The 19,593-nt window shown below is 34.4% G+C and overlaps 5 protein-coding genes across 12 annotated transcripts in view; 2 read left to right on the top strand and 3 right to left on the bottom strand.

The window, feature by feature from the left end:
- Positions 1 to 1,557: 1,557 nt before the first annotated feature.
- LOC112524812 (60S ribosomal protein L35a-3-like) lies at positions 1,558 to 3,277 on the bottom strand. 2 transcript variants are annotated; one of them, XM_025134764.1, is made up of 5 exons: positions 3,186 to 3,277; positions 3,070 to 3,105; positions 2,721 to 2,949; positions 2,584 to 2,626; positions 1,558 to 1,729 (listed from the first exon to the last, which is right to left on the bottom strand). In XM_025134764.1, exons 1-4 carry the CDS (start codon positions 3,215 to 3,217, stop codon positions 2,585 to 2,587), a joined length of 339 nt encoding a protein of 112 aa, XP_024990532.1. In that variant the 5' UTR covers positions 3,218 to 3,277; the 3' UTR covers positions 1,558 to 1,729; position 2,584. The 2 variants fall into 2 exon arrangements, with proteins under 2 accessions (XP_024990532.1, XP_024990538.1); XM_025134770.1 differs by lacking the exon at positions 1,558 to 1,729 and adding an exon at positions 1,800 to 2,026 and having other exon boundaries at positions 3,186 to 3,262.
- Positions 3,278 to 4,702: 1,425 nt separating this feature from the next.
- LOC112522713 (O-fucosyltransferase 19-like) lies at positions 4,703 to 7,615 on the top strand. Its single transcript, XM_025132012.1, has 8 exons — positions 4,703 to 4,777; positions 4,911 to 4,983; positions 5,075 to 5,148; positions 5,255 to 5,343; positions 5,430 to 5,570; positions 5,795 to 6,022; positions 6,254 to 6,730; positions 7,423 to 7,615. Exons 1-8 carry the CDS (start codon positions 4,703 to 4,705, stop codon positions 7,613 to 7,615), a joined length of 1,350 nt encoding a protein of 449 aa, XP_024987780.1.
- An 816-nt stretch (positions 7,616 to 8,431) lies between these two features.
- Positions 8,432 to 10,648, top strand: LOC112514750 (immediate early response 3-interacting protein 1-like). 6 transcript variants are annotated; one of them, XR_003069430.1, is made up of 4 exons: positions 8,439 to 8,520; positions 9,720 to 9,972; positions 10,060 to 10,133; positions 10,398 to 10,648. XR_003069430.1 is itself a non-coding variant. In XM_025121361.1 (3 exons), exon 2 carries the CDS (start codon positions 9,729 to 9,731, stop codon positions 9,960 to 9,962), a length of 234 nt encoding a protein of 77 aa, XP_024977129.1. In that variant the 5' UTR covers positions 8,439 to 8,520; positions 9,720 to 9,728; the 3' UTR covers positions 9,963 to 9,972; positions 10,060 to 10,307. The 6 variants fall into 6 exon arrangements, 3 of the variants coding, with proteins under 3 accessions (XP_024977129.1, XP_024977123.1, XP_024977136.1); XR_003069429.1 differs by having other exon boundaries at positions 9,720 to 10,133; XM_025121361.1 differs by lacking the exon at positions 10,398 to 10,648 and having other exon boundaries at positions 10,060 to 10,307.
- A 401-nt stretch (positions 10,649 to 11,049) lies between these two features.
- Positions 11,050 to 19,593, bottom strand: part of LOC112515549 (proline transporter 1-like) — an 11,592-nt gene continuing 3,048 nt past the window's right edge. The window contains exons 2-8 of one of the 2 annotated variants that reach the window (XM_025122441.1): positions 12,970 to 13,030; positions 12,628 to 12,852; positions 12,455 to 12,549; positions 12,198 to 12,387; positions 11,981 to 12,105; positions 11,529 to 11,744; positions 11,050 to 11,427 (exon numbers count right to left, since the gene is read on the bottom strand). In XM_025122441.1, coding sequence (XP_024978209.1) covers positions 11,050 to 11,427; positions 11,529 to 11,744; positions 11,981 to 12,105; positions 12,198 to 12,387; positions 12,455 to 12,549; positions 12,628 to 12,775 — 1,152 coding nt within the window. In that variant the 5' untranslated portion in view covers positions 12,776 to 12,852; positions 12,970 to 13,030. Of the gene's footprint in view, positions 11,428 to 11,528; positions 11,745 to 11,980; positions 12,106 to 12,197; positions 12,388 to 12,454; positions 12,550 to 12,627; positions 12,853 to 12,969; positions 13,043 to 19,593 lie in introns of those variants that run through there. The other variant, XM_025122433.1, reaches the window with a different exon arrangement.
- Positions 16,500 to 17,432, bottom strand: LOC112522675 (L-type lectin-domain containing receptor kinase S.4-like). Its single transcript, XM_025131961.1, has one exon. The coding sequence runs from the start codon at positions 17,430 to 17,432 to the stop codon at positions 16,500 to 16,502; it is 933 nt and encodes a 310-aa protein (XP_024987729.1).

Raw genomic sequence — 19,593 nt, 5'->3', positions numbered from 1 at the left:
GGGCTTGCAATTTGAATTGCAAATTGACTTTTGTCAGGTATCTTGCTGCCATGTAGGATCTCAATTGCAAAATTTGCAATTCACATTGAAAGCCACGTGGGCTATCAACATCCTCTCCAAAATTTTTTTTTTTTTCTGATTATTTAAATAAATTAATTTTTATAATATTAATATATTTATTAATTATATTAATTATTCTTATATGAAAATATTCTATGCATATATATATATGTTATTTAAAAAAATATAAATATTTTATAACTAAATTAATTTAAACATTAAATTTTATAATTACATACATTACAATTAACCAATATATAAAATTACATATAATAATATATCACGCATAATTAATAATTCGTCTAAAAGTTGACGGATTTTTTTATCGTACAATTTTCGTTGTTGGTCTGTCATAGTTGAAGAGATTTGGAGCCGATTTCAAGGAGAAGAAAACAATGATTAATGTAACGTTTTATTTCTATCTATATGTAATATTTTTAATTCAATAAATGTTGTGTTTTGATATGATTTAATAAATTAATGTTTCAAATTTAAAACAATAAATTATATAATTATTATATTATATTATATCATATATTAATCGTTTTAATTAACATTGAATGAAAATAAAACATGTTATTAATTAAAAAATAATTAGAATGTATATATAAATAATTTATAAATAGTTAATAAATGTTGTAGTGGGGACCACTTTTGAAAGTGTAGGTGAATTGCAGGTGTGTAGGTGGTAATTGCAAAAGCTGACGTGACACAGTTGAAAGTGTTGTAGGTGAATTGCAGGTGTGTGGAAGATAATTGCAAAAGCTGATGTGGCACAATTGAAAGTGTAAATGGATTGCAGAGATGTGGATGGTCTTACAAAAAAATTACTATAATTTTATTAAAAATTATATTTTAATATTTAATATGTTTTCGGATATTAAAATTAAACTCCTGAAAATAAGTTCTAATTAGAAAATAAATAGCTAAATAAAATATATTTATGATCTTAGTATTATATGTCATGCATACTCTAAAAGCAAAATTCTTCCTTGTAAAAATCAAGACCATTATTTGATTAAGAAGAATCTCGTGCAACTGGACCGTAACTAGAAATGCATAATCGGTTAACCACACCAAACATTGAAAAATATATGAGCTTGAACTCGAGCCCAACTTTGAAAAAGTTAATCAAGCTTGAGCCAAGCTTGAATAACCTACTACTCAACTCGACTCATTTACATCCCTAAGCCAAAGCACCCAACCAGTTAACAGGTAATGCCCAAATGCCCAAACCACAACATATCTTTTTCTAATCATGGATGACTAGATCAGTTTGCTTATAATTCATCCAACTTCACAGTACACTAAAGTTGACAAGAAGAAAATCCTTTTCAAATCATCATGCCTGAGTTGTGCAGGCTATTCATAGTTAGTTGCAGAATTTCAAAACCTCTTGACCATCTTTCATATTATAAAACAATCAAATTGTTTGCTTATAGTTGTTTGTTAAGGTGAAACTTTCTGCTGATGCATTGATACTTGACATGGTTATACTAGGATGGCTATATCAAGAAAAAGAATCATTAGAAAAAGTACATGATATTTGAATACTTGACCCATGTTTCCCATGTCAAGAAATTAAAACTTCCAACACAAATGGTCAAAAGAACTACTACAAGAACAATTAAATGACCAGCAAAATCCTCCATATGTTTCTTGGATAAAACTGCAAGCACAGAAAGGTTGCAAGGGATTCCAATCAGTTGAATTGCAAGCACAGGACTTCATAATGATACTAAAGAACACAAGATCCTATAAACATAATCAAGCATGCATAAAATTGAAGAACCAGGAGAATAAATCAGTCACAAGAACATACACAAATATTCAATATACAGACAATGCGATGGTGAAAAACACTGAACCGTAGACCAAACCCACCTAGTATGTCCTACCTAGAAGTGGGGTCTAGAGAGGGAGTGAGATGTACGGAGACATGTCCTCTAACCGGAGAGTAGGGCAGCTGTTTCCATAAAGGCACAAATTGTAAAATGTTTACCAATTAGCAATCATCTACCAAATCTGTTTGCATACAATCGCTTCCAACCCCATTATGCAAACAAGAACAAGATAAAAAAGACTATGGACAGAAAATGTTTTTGGCTGGTATTTATGTGTGTGTTAGTTGAGAGATCACACAAGTACATGTTTAAAAGAATCATATGGTAAGCAACAGTAAATGAAATCTTCAGAATTTTTTAGTAGATGATAACAGGTTAACCTGTCTCTGGTTTTTGCTCAATACAGAGGGGAAGTAACCGCTAACTAGCATCTTATGAGTAGAACATGTCATTCATACAGTTAACAACAAAATATTGAATCCAAAACCTAAAATTACAGGTTTTTCGTTCTCCCAATTCCTAATAAAAGGTTTCTTGTATGACTTGGGGCAGTTGCCTATGACCAATCTGAAGATGTAATCAAGATTCCTTTACCAACCATTACAAACACATTGAAGCACATTCTATTTAACTACAAAGTAAAACGAAAGGAATGAGCAAAATTAAATAAAGATGATACCTTATATATTGCTTGGGTACATGAAGACTCTAACCCTAGATCCCTGCAACAACAAATATAACACGCATTTAGACAGATTTCACACCCGAAAACACACAAAATGCGGCTAAAAGATCCATATCTGGGTGTATTTTTACCATGGATTTGGGAGGGAGATTTGACTTGAACTTTGCACGTACGATACCGGTGTTACCATGAGGCCTGGTAACTTTCCCCCAAATGCAACGATAATGTGATCCGTTTCTCTTCACCTTTGCTTTGTATATGTACGCCATGCGCTTCCCTTGGTACCATCCTACTTCCTCCTTAGTGTTGACTCCCTCAATTTGAATCAACGATGTATTTGGATACTGGTTCGACTTCGACCTAACCATAACCATAACCATAACCAAATACAAAATCAACAAATTTCCGGTTTTAATTACGGATAACAAATTATACAATTTAAAAACACTGATTCTATCATGACTAAATGAACTGCTTTACCTTTTGTAGCCGAGAATCGTTCCTCTCGTGTAGAGTCTGAAATTTGAAAATAAGACGTCACATCAAATGTTTTCCAAATAGAATTTGAATATGATTTCAACAGAAAAGGATTATACCTGACGCGTTCTCCTTGGCGGCCCTTCACCATCTTGCTTCAGCAGATACTTTCCGACGCCTGCCCTGATGATGAAGAAACAATAAACCCTAGCTCTCTTATGTCACAACTATTTATAGGTCGGATTATTTGGATCATATCTTAGGGCTAGTCATGTGATTTCATGGGCTTCAAGATGGTTGTTTTCATAAATGCTTAGCCCAAATGTCTAACCCTACTTGAAGAAAAAATCTAATTTAAAAAAATAAAAATAAATAACAACTGTGCACATCATATTTACCATGGGTTGTTTGTTTGCCTCCTAATAGTTTTATTAAAAGATTATCTTTAATCGCTAAGAGGTGAATATTTGTCTCTTAATGGTTTTGTATCATGGACCTCCCTTAACCATTCAGCATGCTAATTCCATTGTAAATAATTATCGAACAATTATATGTCTTAATCATTCTGACTACTTAATCATTCTGCACCAAACCATTCAACAACTGTCAAACAATCACTAAATCAAACGTATATGATATATCACATCCGAAATTACGGTATCGAAATAGTAGAATGTATGTACACCTTTTCTTAACGACCTTTGATTGTATTTTCTATTCGTTATCTTTAATCCCATTAGTTTATAAAATGCGTTAAACTCGATAGTGCTCGATGAATCAAGACAAATGGACGAAGTTTCAAGTCCTCATGACGCAAAATTGTATATGTTAAAACTTAACGACTCACACAAATATCAGCTGATGTGGGACATGTCAAACAACGGGTCTATACATTCGTGAAATGATGGAAGCATGACAAATGTATAGACTTCATAAGCACGTAACTGAAGATGATTTGAAATATTCGTTTGCACGATTATACAGAATTGAAGTATTTTAATTATTTTTTGCTACACGTGCCAAAAATAACGCCATATAAGAATACGGTTGTATGCCTATGAGAAAACAGTTTGAAATATAATTAGAACATATCTAACATACCTTCGTCCCAATTGTTTCCGATCACATGTTTTGTCGTATATTCTTGGATTTATGGTTGGCTGATTAATGTCTTGGGAGAGAGAAAGAAGTAGTGTTTGAGCTTACAATTCGCATAGAATTGCAAGGTAAATGAGAAATACGAAAACAAGTTATCCATTTTATCCATCTTTCATCAAAACAGAATTAACTTGCATCTATTTTGCCTTTTGATATCGATTTTGACATAATGTCATCTAGCGGGGACACGAGTAAAGGTAACACTTTACCCATCACCGCAAGACGAAAGAAGAATGTCGATTCCATGGAATCTTTGCAAGAAATCGGCGGTGGCGGTGGTTATTGGAATCATCACCGCCACCCGTGGCAAATATCCTCGTTAGGTCCTTGTTTCATGATACCCATAAGAATAAATTCTTTGTTGAAATGTTTAATGCCAAGAAAGAATAGAACCAATTGCATCGTCACCATTTTCATGTTAATAATGGTGACCATCATGTTCACCAAATATATACACATGATTAACTTCAATGCTGAGATGGCCAACGAAGAAGAAGACCTTGTCGTTATCAGGCGTCAAATTCTAGCTGAAACCAATCTCAAACATGTGCAGGTTTTGCTGAAATCCTTCTTGTTTTGCCCTTTTTGCTGAACCCTCGACTTAAGTTTATAGGATCAAACAATGTTTTTTTTTCTCCTTTTTCGTTTGATTGGGATTCATGGTTTCTCCTTAATTTGCTTAACAGGCTCCTGGCATTTGGAGAAATCCGAGAAGCGATAACTACCATGGCTGCATCGGTCGATTAACAAGCGAAACAAGTATGCAAATTAATCTATTCTGGTACACTTGTGTAAAAGATGAAAATCGATTCACTCACTACCAATTCTACAAGTTTTTTGTTCTCATCAGGAAATCGAAGTGCTCCTACGAATGGTTACATCCTGGTTCAGGCAAATGGTGGGTTGAACCAAATGAAAATGGGGGTTAGCATCCTTGTCATCCAATCCTGCGTTTATCTGTTCATTTTGTTGTTTGTTGTTTCATTTCAAAAACACAGACATTAACTTTTCGATCTTGATCTCTTTACAGATAAGTGACATGGTGGCGATTGCGAAACTGATGCATGCTACGTTGGTTCTTCCAACTTTAGATCACAAGTCGTTTTGGACTGATCCGAGGTAGGCTAATGAACAGTCAGATCACACGCAAATAAGATAGTACATCATAAGTAGTTATTGTTTTTCTGAGATTGATCTGTTTCCAGTGATTTTAAAGATATATTCGACGTCAAGCAGTTCATGGCAACGCTCCAAGATGACATCGAGATAGTAGAGTCGCTTCCACCAGACGTAGCAGGAGTGACACCCGAAGAAAAGGATCCGATTTCTTGGTCAAAGGCACGTACGTCTGTATATACATGATCAAACTCTTTAAAATGTTGTCATTTCTCCGCTATATATATGTTGGAACCTTCATTCTCTTCTCAAAAGCTCTTTTGGACCGTAATATAGTGGCTACCACATATTCTCACATGTTACGGGCACTAGCTCGACAATTTGGGACAATCTGCTCCCGTCTAGGCTTAGTTGGATGGGGCATAATCTAATCAGTTGTTTGGATGCAGCCCAGTTATTACGAAGGTGAGATTCTTCCGCTGTTGACGCGACAGAAAGTGGTTAAGTTTCTCCACACCGATTCGCGGCTGGCTAACAATGGCATCCCAGATTCCATCCAAAAGCTCAGGTGCCGAACCATGTATGAGGCCCTAAAATGCACAAAGGAAATCAACGAGCTTGGAAGAAAGCTGGTCAACAGACTTAAGCAAAACAATGAGCACTATCTTGCTCTCCATTTGAGGTATCTAAAGCTAATACACTACAAGTTTTCTAGGACAAAAAATAAAACTTGTTAGGATGTCCAAAAAGCGTCTTATCAACTTATTATAACACGTTTACATAGTATAACTGAAGTCCTATAAGACAGTCTATTAAGACATTTGGATATATTTGCCTGTCCTATAAACAAATATTTTTGTTGGATATTATCGTCTTCACTTGTATGATTTATATGGGTTTCAAATTATTATAGATTTGAAAAGGATATGCTAGCTTTCACAGGCTGCACTCATGGGCTTTCCGAAAAGGAAGCAGACGAGCTTAAAGCGTTGAGGTACAGCGTAAAGCGTTGGAAGGTTAAAAAGATAAAAAGCAGGCGAAACAGGCAACAAGGGAATTGCCCGTTGACGCCTAGAGAGTCCGCTATATTTCTACAGGCGTTGGGATTTCCTTCGAGTACGAAGATCTATATAGTGGCGGGTGAGATCTATGGAGAACACGGACTCGATGATTTTAAAGAGAAATATCCGAACGTATACACGCACTCGACTTTGGCAACCGAGGATGAGTTGAAGCCTTTTAAAAGATTTCATAACCAGCTTGCAGCATTGGATTATACACTAGCACTTGCGAGTGATGTTTTTGTATACACCTATGACGGAAACATGGCTAAGGCTATCCAAGGCCATCGGATGTTCAGAGGCTTTCAGAAAACCATTTATCCCGATAAGTAAGTCGTCTAACAATCAAACCAATTAAGCACCCAACTAAACATAAATGAAATGAAAAAGTTCATTGCTTATAGAAAACCGAATTTCTACTACGTTAAATATGTCTAAATGTCCTAATAAACCGTTTTTAAACTTTGATTTATATGATAAAACAACTATATGTAAAAGTATTATAATAAGTTGATAAAATGATTTTTGACGTCCTCACTTTTGAATAAAGTGTCTTATTGCTTTTTTTTATAAAGCACTTTTGATCGTATAGTGTCATATAAAAAGATATACCGAGGGCTTTTTGGTTGGTTTTTCATTACTAGATGGATTACGAAAGTTTTTCTTTGGAAGAGTATTTTTATAGAGGGAAGAAGCGTATTTTTTAATTGGGAAAGACACATATGGAAAAAATTTGTCTTTCTGCATAAAGCTCTTTTCTACAAGCTTACTAATCAATGAGTCACTTTCTATATTATTAAATCACTACCAAACATTCATATATATATATATATATATATATATATATATATATAGCCAACCAAATAAGTTGCGAGTCTCATTAATCTGCTAGCAAAAACAGACCCTTAAAGCCGATTTTGATGTAGCTAGTCGTCTTTCATGTTTCATTAGATCCCAAATTATATCTCCATTACTACATGAAGAAAGGATTCCTGACATCTGTATTTGGTATTTTCTGCAGAAGAAATTTTGTGAGGATGTTGGATGAACTTGACAGAAGGAACTTGAGTTGGGAAGATTTCTCATCAGAGGTTAAGAACCTGCATGCAAATAGAACAAGCAGGCCGCGACGGAGAGTAGGTGGAGTGAAGCCAAAACACGAAGAGAACTTCTATGCAAATCCATTCCCTGGTTGCATATGCGAGAATAGATAGACAGATAATTAGATATATAACAGGAATAAACAAGGATCGAAAAAAGAACATGAACCCGTGAGACCAGGCTCGTTTTCAAAGTCGAGGAATTAAACCAGAAGGACGGATCGGATGGCTCTCTGATTTGTTAGAGAAACGCCGTTAGACGTGCAGATCGCTGTTGATAAATCGTTTCTGGACTACAAGCATGACAATTGTATATATTCTAAAGGGAATTCTAGACTCTAGAATAGATGCAAACTGGAACTAGGATATTAGAGAAGTAAAGAAGGATAGCAGGTTTTCCATCTTTGATACATTTTTTTCCAGTAAAGTTGTAAGATTCATATCAAATGCTTCCTGACCCATAATCACATGTTCCGATTAAATCTTAACCCGTTGAACTTTCTTGGTTTATGTGCTCGGATACGTGAAACCACAACCACGTGGATATGTGCCCGTTACTTAATTTCCGATCCTCATCATTATAATTTATTTTGATACCTAAAATTTTGGTACATCAAAACATATCGAATGCATCAAAGTTACTGATAAGTGTTTATCTGGGTAAGAGTCGTCATTCTTATTTACCGGGTAAGAGTAAGACTCTCTATATTTTCATTGCTCTTACCAGGTAAGATTCTTGGCCCTTCTCATGTTCATACGATAAGAAAATTTATCCGATAAGCACTTACCAAGTAAGTGTTTAATAAACGGTCCATAACATATCTTTTTGTTACTAAAATATCATAAAAAAGTATTTGGCATGCAGATTACCCAAACTTCAAAGTTTAGGGACTAAAATGCAACAAATGTTAAAAGTATGGTCTCTACCTTTTTCTTACGATTCGTTCCTTCACCATTGGCCTGTACCCGTCGATCCCTCTCCGATTCCACTCTTCTGATCTTCCGGTTCTTTAAACCAGGTGAGTTCATGTTTTAGGGTTTATATTATTACCTTATGTCAAAGTTCATCTTTTTATCAACAGAAAAAATCTGTGTGAATCATATTTTGAATTTTAATCAATCGGTTTAGGGTTTAAATAGTGTAATTTCTCCTATTCTTTCATATACTACCAAAAATCACGAATTCAGTTATGGAAGAAATTGTGCTACTTAATTAACATTCTGTAAATTTTACTAATGATGTTTCCGATTTCCGATCGAACAGAAAAATGTGTTTGAATCACCAAATTGGCAGGGCAGTTGAAATTGTTTGTCATTTGGAGTTATTATCAAGCCATCACCTCTGAAATTTGAATACATGATGACTTCAACTTTAGTATGAATACATGTGAATGAAGGGAAGATAAATAAATGTAATATGCTAAGGTGTATGCTATAATGCTAATCGCTAGGAGATTAATCAGGAAATAACTAATAAGTAAGTCCACCATGGCAGATAGCAAAAGAGAGAGGGCATCAGGATGAACTGTCAAACTCGTTAGCGTTGAGAGCCAATGTGAATAATCTTCTTCACGTTTGTAGTTCAGATGAGAACTTTTGAAACTCTCACAGCACATCTGGATGCATGTACGTTAGTTCAATCATGTTTTCTTGCCTTAGAAGTTTTACAGACATAAATACAGGATGCCATTACAAGCTTTTCCACTGCGTATTATTTAGCTTCTAAACATTTTCATTCTAACCATTTAAACGTATGAAGAGGGGGGTGGCTCTTGAAACTCAGATCAAGTAAAATGAATCAGGTAGTTCAGTTCACCAATTGAAGTGTGTATCAGTGTATGAAATGTGCTGGGATTGAAACAGGGCATGGTTAATGAAGAATAGAACCTCTTGTTAACATAGTAATCTGAATCGCCATTATGTCTCATCAAATTAGGCTCCGAGGTTAAATTTTTATGAGAATGAAAGGTTTGGAAACATCAAATCACCATCACTCTCGCGTTTGTGCTTCAACAAGATACACAACTGATAATTTGAAAAACATTGGAAGAGAAGGGGGGCAACCTCACTACGCCAAGGCTCCCGGACTTCGCATTGGTTGTGGAGGCAGATATTTGTGACCTCTACTCTATTACTTGTGATGTTTTCCAGGAACAAGTATCTTTGATTTGGGTCTTCCAAGAATGTTTATTGAAGTGGACTAACACATGCTATACAAATACAGGATATGGGTCTTTGGACACTACTGGAGGGGTGTCTGCTTATTGCAAATGCATTAGCAATATTGAATGAGGATCGTTTTCTTGCACCTAGAGGATGGAGCTTCCAAGAGTATTCAGGGGTGAAGAGAAATTCCCTCAAGGGACAGATCATTGGTCTCATTTATGCCACCCAATACTTGAGGGTTATATTGTTAATCCTCAACTCCCTTTGCATTGTTGTAAAGCTGGTTTCCGGATGATTATCCAAAAGTAAGTCATTCTGCAATGTCTTATTGAATAGCTTAACACAGCTTTCATAATCATATTCCTTTTAATTTGTATTTTTCTCTTTTGTAGTTTCTTGTCTTCCTGTGTAAATTAGCATTGAGAACCCATCCATTCCAGGAAGATGTACCATTTTGACTTTTCAGGTCAATTGGATTCACTTTAGCTTCAAATATGATATCTTCGGATTTTCTATTAAATGGATAAATAAATCATATCCTAATACTAGAAATGAACGAATGCTTGGTGTTAAAATTGTAAGTGGATCAATGTCATTTTGACTTTAAAAAGGCGATAATTATTATCTTACCCATACCTCATTTTTGGGAGATATAGTCCTTTTTTATTTTTTCTGTTTCTGTTTCTGTTTCACACATGCATATTGATGTTATCTATATTTTGCATGTCAGATCAAGAATGTAGTTGTGGTGTGTCATTGAAGGCTGGACCTAGTCACAGAAAATTCAAGTGGATTTTCTTGAAAGGACAATACTGCTGGCAAATAAACTTTTGTTATATAGTGGCTTTGATTGTCAAGTACATGCATTTAGTTGGGGTAACATGTTCCGGTTAGTGGATTGAGTTGTTATGGCCTCTTTGAAAACTTACAGTTAAGATCTGACTGGGTTCCTAGTGCTATATCATCTTCGTAAGGTTGCAATTCCGAGTGTCGTGCGTTTGATTACTTGCTTCATCTTCATTGAAGTGTTGCAATTATACCTGGTTATTCGTTTATGCTTGAACCAACCATGCTGTCTTAACACTTGGTATGCATTGCGACTTATCTAACTACAAGGAGCAAGAGTATCAGGGTGAGACTAGAAGCTACAAAAGCCCAACAATATTTAATAGAACTCTTACAAGTCACTGGACAAAACATTAGGTTCCACATTAACATGATGACATGGTTCGACCGTTATCTATGATATTTTTGTGTAAAAGTTAACTTGATACCAATTACCAAATACAACATAACACTAGTATGGAAACAATCAATAGCTAGAAAAGTATTACTGCGCTATATGTTAAGCATTCAATAAAAACTACGATGGAAATAAAAAATCACATATCAGCAAAAAAGTGATAAGTATTGGAGTCTACAGCAATTAGCCTCAAGGCAGCAGTTGCTGCTGCTACAGCCATGATAGCAAAGAAACAAACATTGAGCCAATGCCATGACTTCTGTAAACAACTGAGGTTATTTTCCTTGGCTACTAAATACATGTGATTTGCAAGAATAAATGTCAGTGGGAAAGTACTGATCGCCCCTGTTAGGCTCATGAAGTCTCCAAGAAATGGCAATGCTGCCGATACAAAAGTGGTGATGCTAAGATAACCCCCTCTCACCATGATTCTGAACAAGAAGTTTCTAAGGGCCAATGCACTTCCTTTTATTCCATATTTGGTGTCCAAATACTCGTACAACGGACTTGCAAATATCTAGAAACAACAAAATCAAAAACTGTGTTAGTCTAGAACCAAAAACAGGGGAGAGAAGGGTTGAAATGGCAGAAGGGCAGGAGTATGAGGTAGAACATTACGTGCAGAGATATAACAGACTGGAAAAAGGCAGATATGTTGGCAAATGTCTTCAACCAAAGTGGACCATGAACGTTGTTGAGCAAATAGGATGAGGCACCATTGCCGTAAGCCCAGTACCCCATAAAGACAACCGCATATAGTGGCAAAACTCCTACTGAGAACTGGAAGTATAGAGCCTTTATCATGTTACTAACAACTGGCGGTCTCACTGTTGCCTACAAGATAACAACATTTAACAATACAAAGAACATCATTGATCTTCATAACAAAGTCCTGGAGTAACCTTGAGGGCCAGCTTAACTGGCAAATAAAGGCCAGACTTTGGGGCTCCTCCCCATAGGTCACCAGTTTGAGTCTTCTCAAGGTCAATAGGGATTTTCCTTGGCAGTTATCTTCTGGATTCCCACGGTTACCCAAAAAAGATCCTAGTGTTGTAACTTGTGAATTTTACCTGTATCTCTGGGAGCATTCCGGTGTTGAAAGCAAACACAAGACTTGCAGAAGCACCAATGATTGTAAAGATCTTGCTTGTGTGTGTTCCTGGCTTGCTATAGTCCCTTGGTGGAGATTGAATTCCTACAAATAAAACCATACAACAAAAACAACCTTTTTAAGACATCTGATGACTAGTTGTAATATCTATCACAATAGCAGAGAACAGATGGTACCATCACGAAGAGACAGGACAACTGCTGTAACAATATATACGATGCTTAGGATTGTAGAAACTCCCAACCAAATTCTTAGAGCGGAAAGATGAGGGATACAGATTGCAAAAATGGCACATGTGAACCCTGAGATTGCAATGAAGTATGGGAGCTTCATGGCACCATCATCCCTAAAAATGATATAAATGGCCTGCAAAAATCTAGAACTATGAGATATAGGGATAATGTAATCCTCATTGAATTCCAGTTTGGAATACCTTTAGAGCCTGACCAGCCAACATGATATAACCGACGTTAATCATGAAAAGATTCACATATTGCAAGATCCATGTAAGAGAATAAGCTTTTGGACCTGCAAAACGTCAATCATTTATATTAATTCTGTTGGCAAGAATGTATAAAAGTACCTCTGTTCTTGGTGATCACTAACCATACACATAGGCTGCAAGGTCTCTGTATCTGATATGCCTCTTCCCACCAAACTCATGGAGCCTGGCAATGAGGACATTTGCATATAGTGATATGGCTGTAGCTGCGATTAAACCCACGACTCCACCAACCCAACCAAGAGGAACCATGACTGCACCTGAATACCCCAACACATAAGCACTGTTGATACCCGTTGTAAGAACAAACCCCACTTGAAACCACGAGTCTGCATCATTAGAAAACAACCCAAAAACACACTTCCATAAGGATCATTTTCTCGTATCGATTTTCGAGTTAAAGTCATTGAAATTGGAGGTAGAGAAGGGAAAAGAAGAGGACGTACCACTGCTGATCTTATGGGCTGTTTCAGGGATTTCAATGATTAATTGTTCATGAGAGTAAATCTTGGAGAGGCCATCGTCTCCTTGGATGTCCATCAATATGACACAATTAGTATCGGTTTTCTATTCGATTCAAAATCTCCGGCTTCCTCCGATTTCACTACGTTGTCACTAGAAAAGCTAGAGATTTGATATTCACATATGAATGTAGTCCTTCTTCCCAACATAAACGAAGAAATTGTGTGTGAATTGAATGAAGATTGGATCAGAAAGACGAAGAGAGATGGAGATGTGAGATGTGAGATAGTAAAAAGCAACGTGATGAAGGAAAAACAAACTTGATAGAGTGAGAGCGAGGGTGGCGCCTCAGAAATCGACATTTTCATCCCATTTGATCTGTGATCAAAATCATATTTATTTATTTTTCTTAAACATTAAATGATTAAAATTTGAAATGAACTCAAAACAAGTATGGGTTAATGAAGTATTTTGATTTTCCTCAAAGTAAGACTTGTTTTTAATAAAAAGATCCGTTTATTTTGTTTGAAACGGTCAGAGTTCAGTTGAGATGCACCCATTCCCTTTTCCTTATCGGTACCTAATATTTCCATGTGGAATTGGAACTTATCTATTAGTTTAATTATCATGTATTGTTTCAATTGTTATTATCATTAATTTACTAGTTTTTTTAGGAGAAAAATATAATAAAAGGTTTTTTCAATTTTTATTTATGGGGTGTTTGGACTTATTTGAAACAACTTATGTTTTTCTACAAAAATCTTTATCTAAGTTGTAATGGTTTAACTTCTTCAAAAACTTCTTATTACCGGTTTGGCACCGGTATAAGCTATTTATCCAAACACTCAAAAAATGCTTATTACTGGAAATCGGAATAAGTCAATAAGTTGCTTTTATAAGCAATCCCAAACACCCCCTTGGAAAACCTTCTTTGGATTTGCCCAAGATCTTTGGAATACATTTATTTCTTGCAGGTGTGACTTGCTTTGGTTTTGGTGCATTTCATGTAACAGGCTTGTATGGTTTTGGCATATGGGTGTCCGATCCTTATGGGCTAAGAGGAAAAGTACAATATGTAAATCCATGTGGGGTGTGGAGGGTTTTGATCCTTTTGTTCCGGGAGGAATAGCCTCTCATCATATTGTAGCGGGGACTTTAGCGTGCCTATTCCATCTTAGGTCCGCCCACCCCAACGTCTTACTGCAATAGAAAGAAAAATTCTCGTAACAAAATTTTAAAAAGGGTTTTTCATCAAAAAAAATACCTACTGTATTTACAAAATAGTCATTTTTTCAAGTTTTTCACAAAATAATTACACGGATCACCCCGGGGCAGGTTGACCATAGGGGGACGATCCAACCTTCTTTGACCTAAAATAGTACCAAAAAATATTTTTTTTAATTGATTTGAGGCCCACATGTATTTGATTTGGAGACATACATCTTATTTGTCTTAAATAGAGAGATCGACCCCACCTAACCCAGGATCTTCCCTCGGGGGCGATCCGGCTTACACGTTTGACTGCTAATTTGTCTTATAGTGAAGAAATCGATTTGACAATTAAGTGGTGTTTTTCAATAAACGGGGGATGGTTTTGACTGGTTTTTTGACTGTTTTAGGACCAAATGTTGTGGTTTTACTCTATAAAATCAAACGCTTCTACTCTTACAATTCGTAACCCTTAAACAAAATTTACCATCACAACCCTTAACATAATATGAAATCACGGCAAGTTTTATAATTTTTACTATTTTTTTTAACCGCATAACGAACCAACGAATATTTTTATATTTTCTTATAAAAATTATATTTTTTATAAGCACTGAATGTTAATATTTTTTTAATAATTATTGATACGAAAAAAATTATTTGTATCTGATTTGGGGGATAAAAATTAAATATTATATCTGAAAAATGTCATATTTTTATAACCACCTATTTTGACTGCTATTTTTGTCATTTAGTGGCTTACGATTTGATGGTGATTTCATATTGGTGTTTAAAGGTGAAGAGTTGTGATAATAGATTATATTTAAGGGTTAAAGATTGTAAGAGTAGAAATGAGGAAACTCTTTCTTTTTTTCTTTGTCAATTAATAAGATATGAAAGTAGAAATGAGATGTGAAGAAAAATGAATGAGAGATCACAAACAATATACGGTGATATTTTGCACACTGAAAAACAAAATATCAGTCAAAGTTGTAAGTCGGATCACCCCCGGGGGAAGATCTTGGGGTAGGTGGGGGCGATCCCACTATTTAAGACAAATCAGATGTTTGTCCCCCAAATGAGATACATGTAGGTCCTCAAATCAATTTAAAATATTTCTTTTGTACTTTTTTTGGTCAAAGAAGGCTGGATCGCCCCCTATGATCAACATACCCCCCATGGACGATCCATGTGGTTATTTTGTGAAAAAACTTGAAAAAAATGGCTATTTTATTAATATATTAGGTATATTTTGCCTATTTTGATGAAAACCCTTTTAAAAATTCCTATTTATTGTAACAAAATTACAAAATTTCTTATTCAATGTAACAAAGTTCATAGAAATTCCTATTTAATGTAACATTTTGTGACGCGGACATCAAATTTATCCGTCATTTTGTTGTAACTCTTTAGTAAGCGTTTCATAAATCTTCCGTAAACATCAACCATATCATCATATGTTACAAGATAAACAAGTTATCATCAAATATAAAATAAATAAATAAATAAATTAGAAAACAAAATATTCTTTATGCTAAAATAAACTTTGTTGCAATTCGATTTATTTTGCCAGTTTGATTAATTAAAAATTGTTTGACATATACAACTTAAATGAAGATTATTCTGCATACCTTTTCCAAAGAAAAACCACATCATCCATATCCATTTGGCAGCAACTCAATAGCACTTGTAAAATGCCGATCAAATCAAACAAACCCAGTAAATCTCAAATAAAAAAGACCCGAATTACATGTGTAAACAAAACGGACAATAATTTTATAGAATCTCAAGCATATGATACATATTTTACTAGTTTCCCACAACATCATTTAAGGGGGTGTTTGGGATTACTTATAAAAACAACTTATTGACTTATTCCGGTGCGACACCGGTAATAAACACTTTTGAATGCTTGGATAAACAACTTATATCGATGTCAAACTGGTGATAAGGAGTTTTTGAAGAAGTTAAACCCTTCTGACTTATAGCAAGTTGATAAGTGCTTTTGTAAAAAAAAACATAAGTTGTTTCAAATAAGCAAATCTCAAACACCCCATAAATTTCAAAATAGCAGCCCTTACTTGAACAAGATCAGTTCTAAAATTCAAACACAGATATCATTAGTGCCTTAACCGATCACTGATCGAACAACAACCTGTTCAAAAACATCAAGAAATACGTTTGTGGATTCCCAAATGAGCAAAACACACAACATAATGAAAACTTGGAATCACACATTCGAGATTTACATCCTTAGAAAGCTAATAGATCGATAAACGTGGATTAACATACCAGAACCAGCTCTCTACTTCTTAATCGTTTCAGAATCTTTCATTTCGACTACACCAATCTTTTCGTATTTGAAATCAACAGGCGACACAGAAGGAACTTTCGGCATAGCAGCCACATACGACCACACGAAGAACAGAACCAAAGCTGCCAATGCTCCACAACTCATAACAAATATGAACCCAGAAAGAAAGCAATCTCTTTTCTTAGAAGTTTCAACATCTTCAGGTACAGATGAATGATCCTGCGGGTTAGCCGGATTCGAATGCAGCCATTTTGGGACATTCTTGATTTTAGACCTCCATGAATACACATTTGTAGTCTGTCCATGATTTCCATTAGGTGATGCCAAACCCAATAAAGCCTCTTCTCCTTTCCACATTTCCCCCAAATCTATGCGGTATGAAATCAGTGACTCAACAGGCCTGGGATCGCCTAATTTGCTTAACCTAACATCTACCTGCTTTAATATCGCATGGTAATCGATCCAAGATGATAATTTCACCCCACCCTTCAAAATATGATTAATTTTAGATACGTTGCTAACCCTAGAAGATGAAATTTTACAAAGATCGACATCAAACTCGATATCAAGGAATCGATCCACATCCAAAAGCCCAAACGACGTATTCTGAGCAAATTTAGAAGGAAAATCAGCGGGAATGATTACCAGCGCAACGCCATTGCCGATTTGGAAGGTGAAGTTGGAGGAAAACGACGTCGAAGAGGTGAACTTGAAAGGCGTAGTACGTAAGATGATACCGAAGCTTGATGGTGTTGGGCCACTGAGTTGAACGGAATATCCACCGTCGACGAAGTGAGCGTCGCCTAAGAGCGAATGTGTGGCTTCGGATGGGAAGTTGCGATTAGGAAATCGGAGTGAGATTGAGAAAGTGGGTTGTGCAGAAAGAATGACGAGAGTGACGATTACAACTGAAAACCCAGTCATCATCAATGGCGATTTTGGTAAGGATCCTTCTTTCTTCATCTTCTTCTCAAATGGGTAAAGGACACACAGAGAAAGGTTTCTTGATTTTGGAGAACCAACGACACTGTTTTCATTCTCCAAAATTTCATTCAATTTTAATATATTTTTATTTTAAAAATAATAATTATTATTATATTATTAAAACATTTTATAAATAGTAGAAGAGTGCTCGCATAATACAGCGAGACAAATCTTGATTTTAATGTTCTATTTTATTATTTGTCTCTGTCGATGTTATAATACGATTTTATGTGTTTTTTAAAAAACAATAATGATTTTATTTTTAAATAAAATATAAATTTGAAAATATTATAAAATTTTAAAAATATATATTAATGTTAATATCAAATCAACATTTAAAAGTTCTCATTTTTATGTAATTTTTATTTATTATACTTTAATTTAAGTTTAATAACGAAATAATTTATTTTTGGTTTAATAATATAAACATTTTAATAGATAATAATTAAGTATTCTGTTAGAACTCAACGATTATCCTAATTATATTTTAATTTTTTTATATTTACAATGATATGTTTATCTTGTATTTGATTATGTTTATCTGCAGTTAGTTATATGAATTCAGATATGGAGCTTTAATAAGTTGTACTTACGCACAATTTACTTGTAGTGTTGAATTTTAAGTAATATGCATTAATAAACAATATTTTACGCATAAAAAGTGGTTTTTAAGAGTTTTTATCAAATGTTTTATAATATAGTATAGATATCTAACATCAAAATTGCGAAAATATAATGAAAATATATAAACTGCGAAAATATAATAAAAAATATAGATCTTCTCTATGGTAATCATTTTTTGAGAGTTCTCTAAATTTAAAGAATTTTTTATCATCTCACATTCTTTCTCTGTTTTGGAGAAGGTTTTGTATAATCTTTTAAAACAGAAATGGACCAGAATATTCATTTTAGAGAACGTGTTGAATATGCTCTTACTTCATACGTGTAGCAACCGGTGAAACTACCCATTGATATGCTATTAGTTGATAGGTATTAGATAAAAGTCATCAGTTGATTGTTACTATTTGATGATTATCTACTAATGGGTTATCAGTTGATTGGTTACCCACTAACAGGTTATCAGCTTATAGTCGTTAGACGTCAATTGATAAGTTTTGCAACTCACATTTTGTAATTGCTCACTTATTTTCGGCAAATATTTTCATTACATGGAAAAACTCCAACAATATTCCACCACAAGCAAGAGCTGAATATATATATATATATATATATATATATATTGATATTTTATTGAAATAATCTCATTCTATTATTTGGAACAACAACATTTGTTATTCTCACAAACTGCTTTACGATAAAGTGAAATATTGCAAGCGATAAAACACAGAACACCATCACACCCATTTCCGAAGCACCAATCTTCCATAGGGTGGTAGACAATGTCAGGTTGAGGACTCATGCCATGTATGGCCACTTGGCTCGACAAGGCTAGGACCATTATGAACCACATGGTGACCCCCTTGCATACTTTCATCTCTATCGGTTGTCAATACCTTTCGCTTTTCCGAATTTGAGTATACTTAGATTATAATCAATTATATTTCTCGTAATGTGAATATAGATGCTCAACTGATTAGAGGTAAACCTAACTTATATACACACTTGTGTATGTAAGCATTGTGCATTTAATGTGTTATATTTTATTAATATAACAACATCTTATAGCAATACAGCATAAGTATTTATATTATGCATTTAATGTGTTATATTTCATTAATTCAACAAACATATTATAATATATGACATAAGTACCAAGTCAACTCTTAGCTTAAAAGTTAGTCGTGGAATGCTGACCATTGACTAATAAGCTAATTATCCGTTAAGGATATATTTAAAATAACTAAAAGAGCATTAACGTAATGAAGCGAGACACATCTCAATTAAATGTTCTATTTTATTCTTTGTCTTTGTCGATGTTATAATACGATTTTATGTGTTTTTTTGAATAAAATATAAATGTGAAAATATCATAAAAATTTGTAAAAAATATATCAATGTTAATATTAAATCAACTATTTAAAAGTCTCATTTTTTATGTAATTTCTTTAATTTATTTTTTTTATTATAATTTAATTTAAGT

Source organism: Cynara cardunculus, assembly GCF_001531365.2.
Source record: "Cynara cardunculus var. scolymus isolate 2C chromosome LG 1, CcrdV1, whole genome shotgun sequence".
Classification (NCBI taxonomy): domain Eukaryota; kingdom Viridiplantae; phylum Streptophyta; class Magnoliopsida; order Asterales; family Asteraceae; genus Cynara; species Cynara cardunculus.
This window is presented reverse-complemented; position numbering and strand designations above follow the sequence as displayed.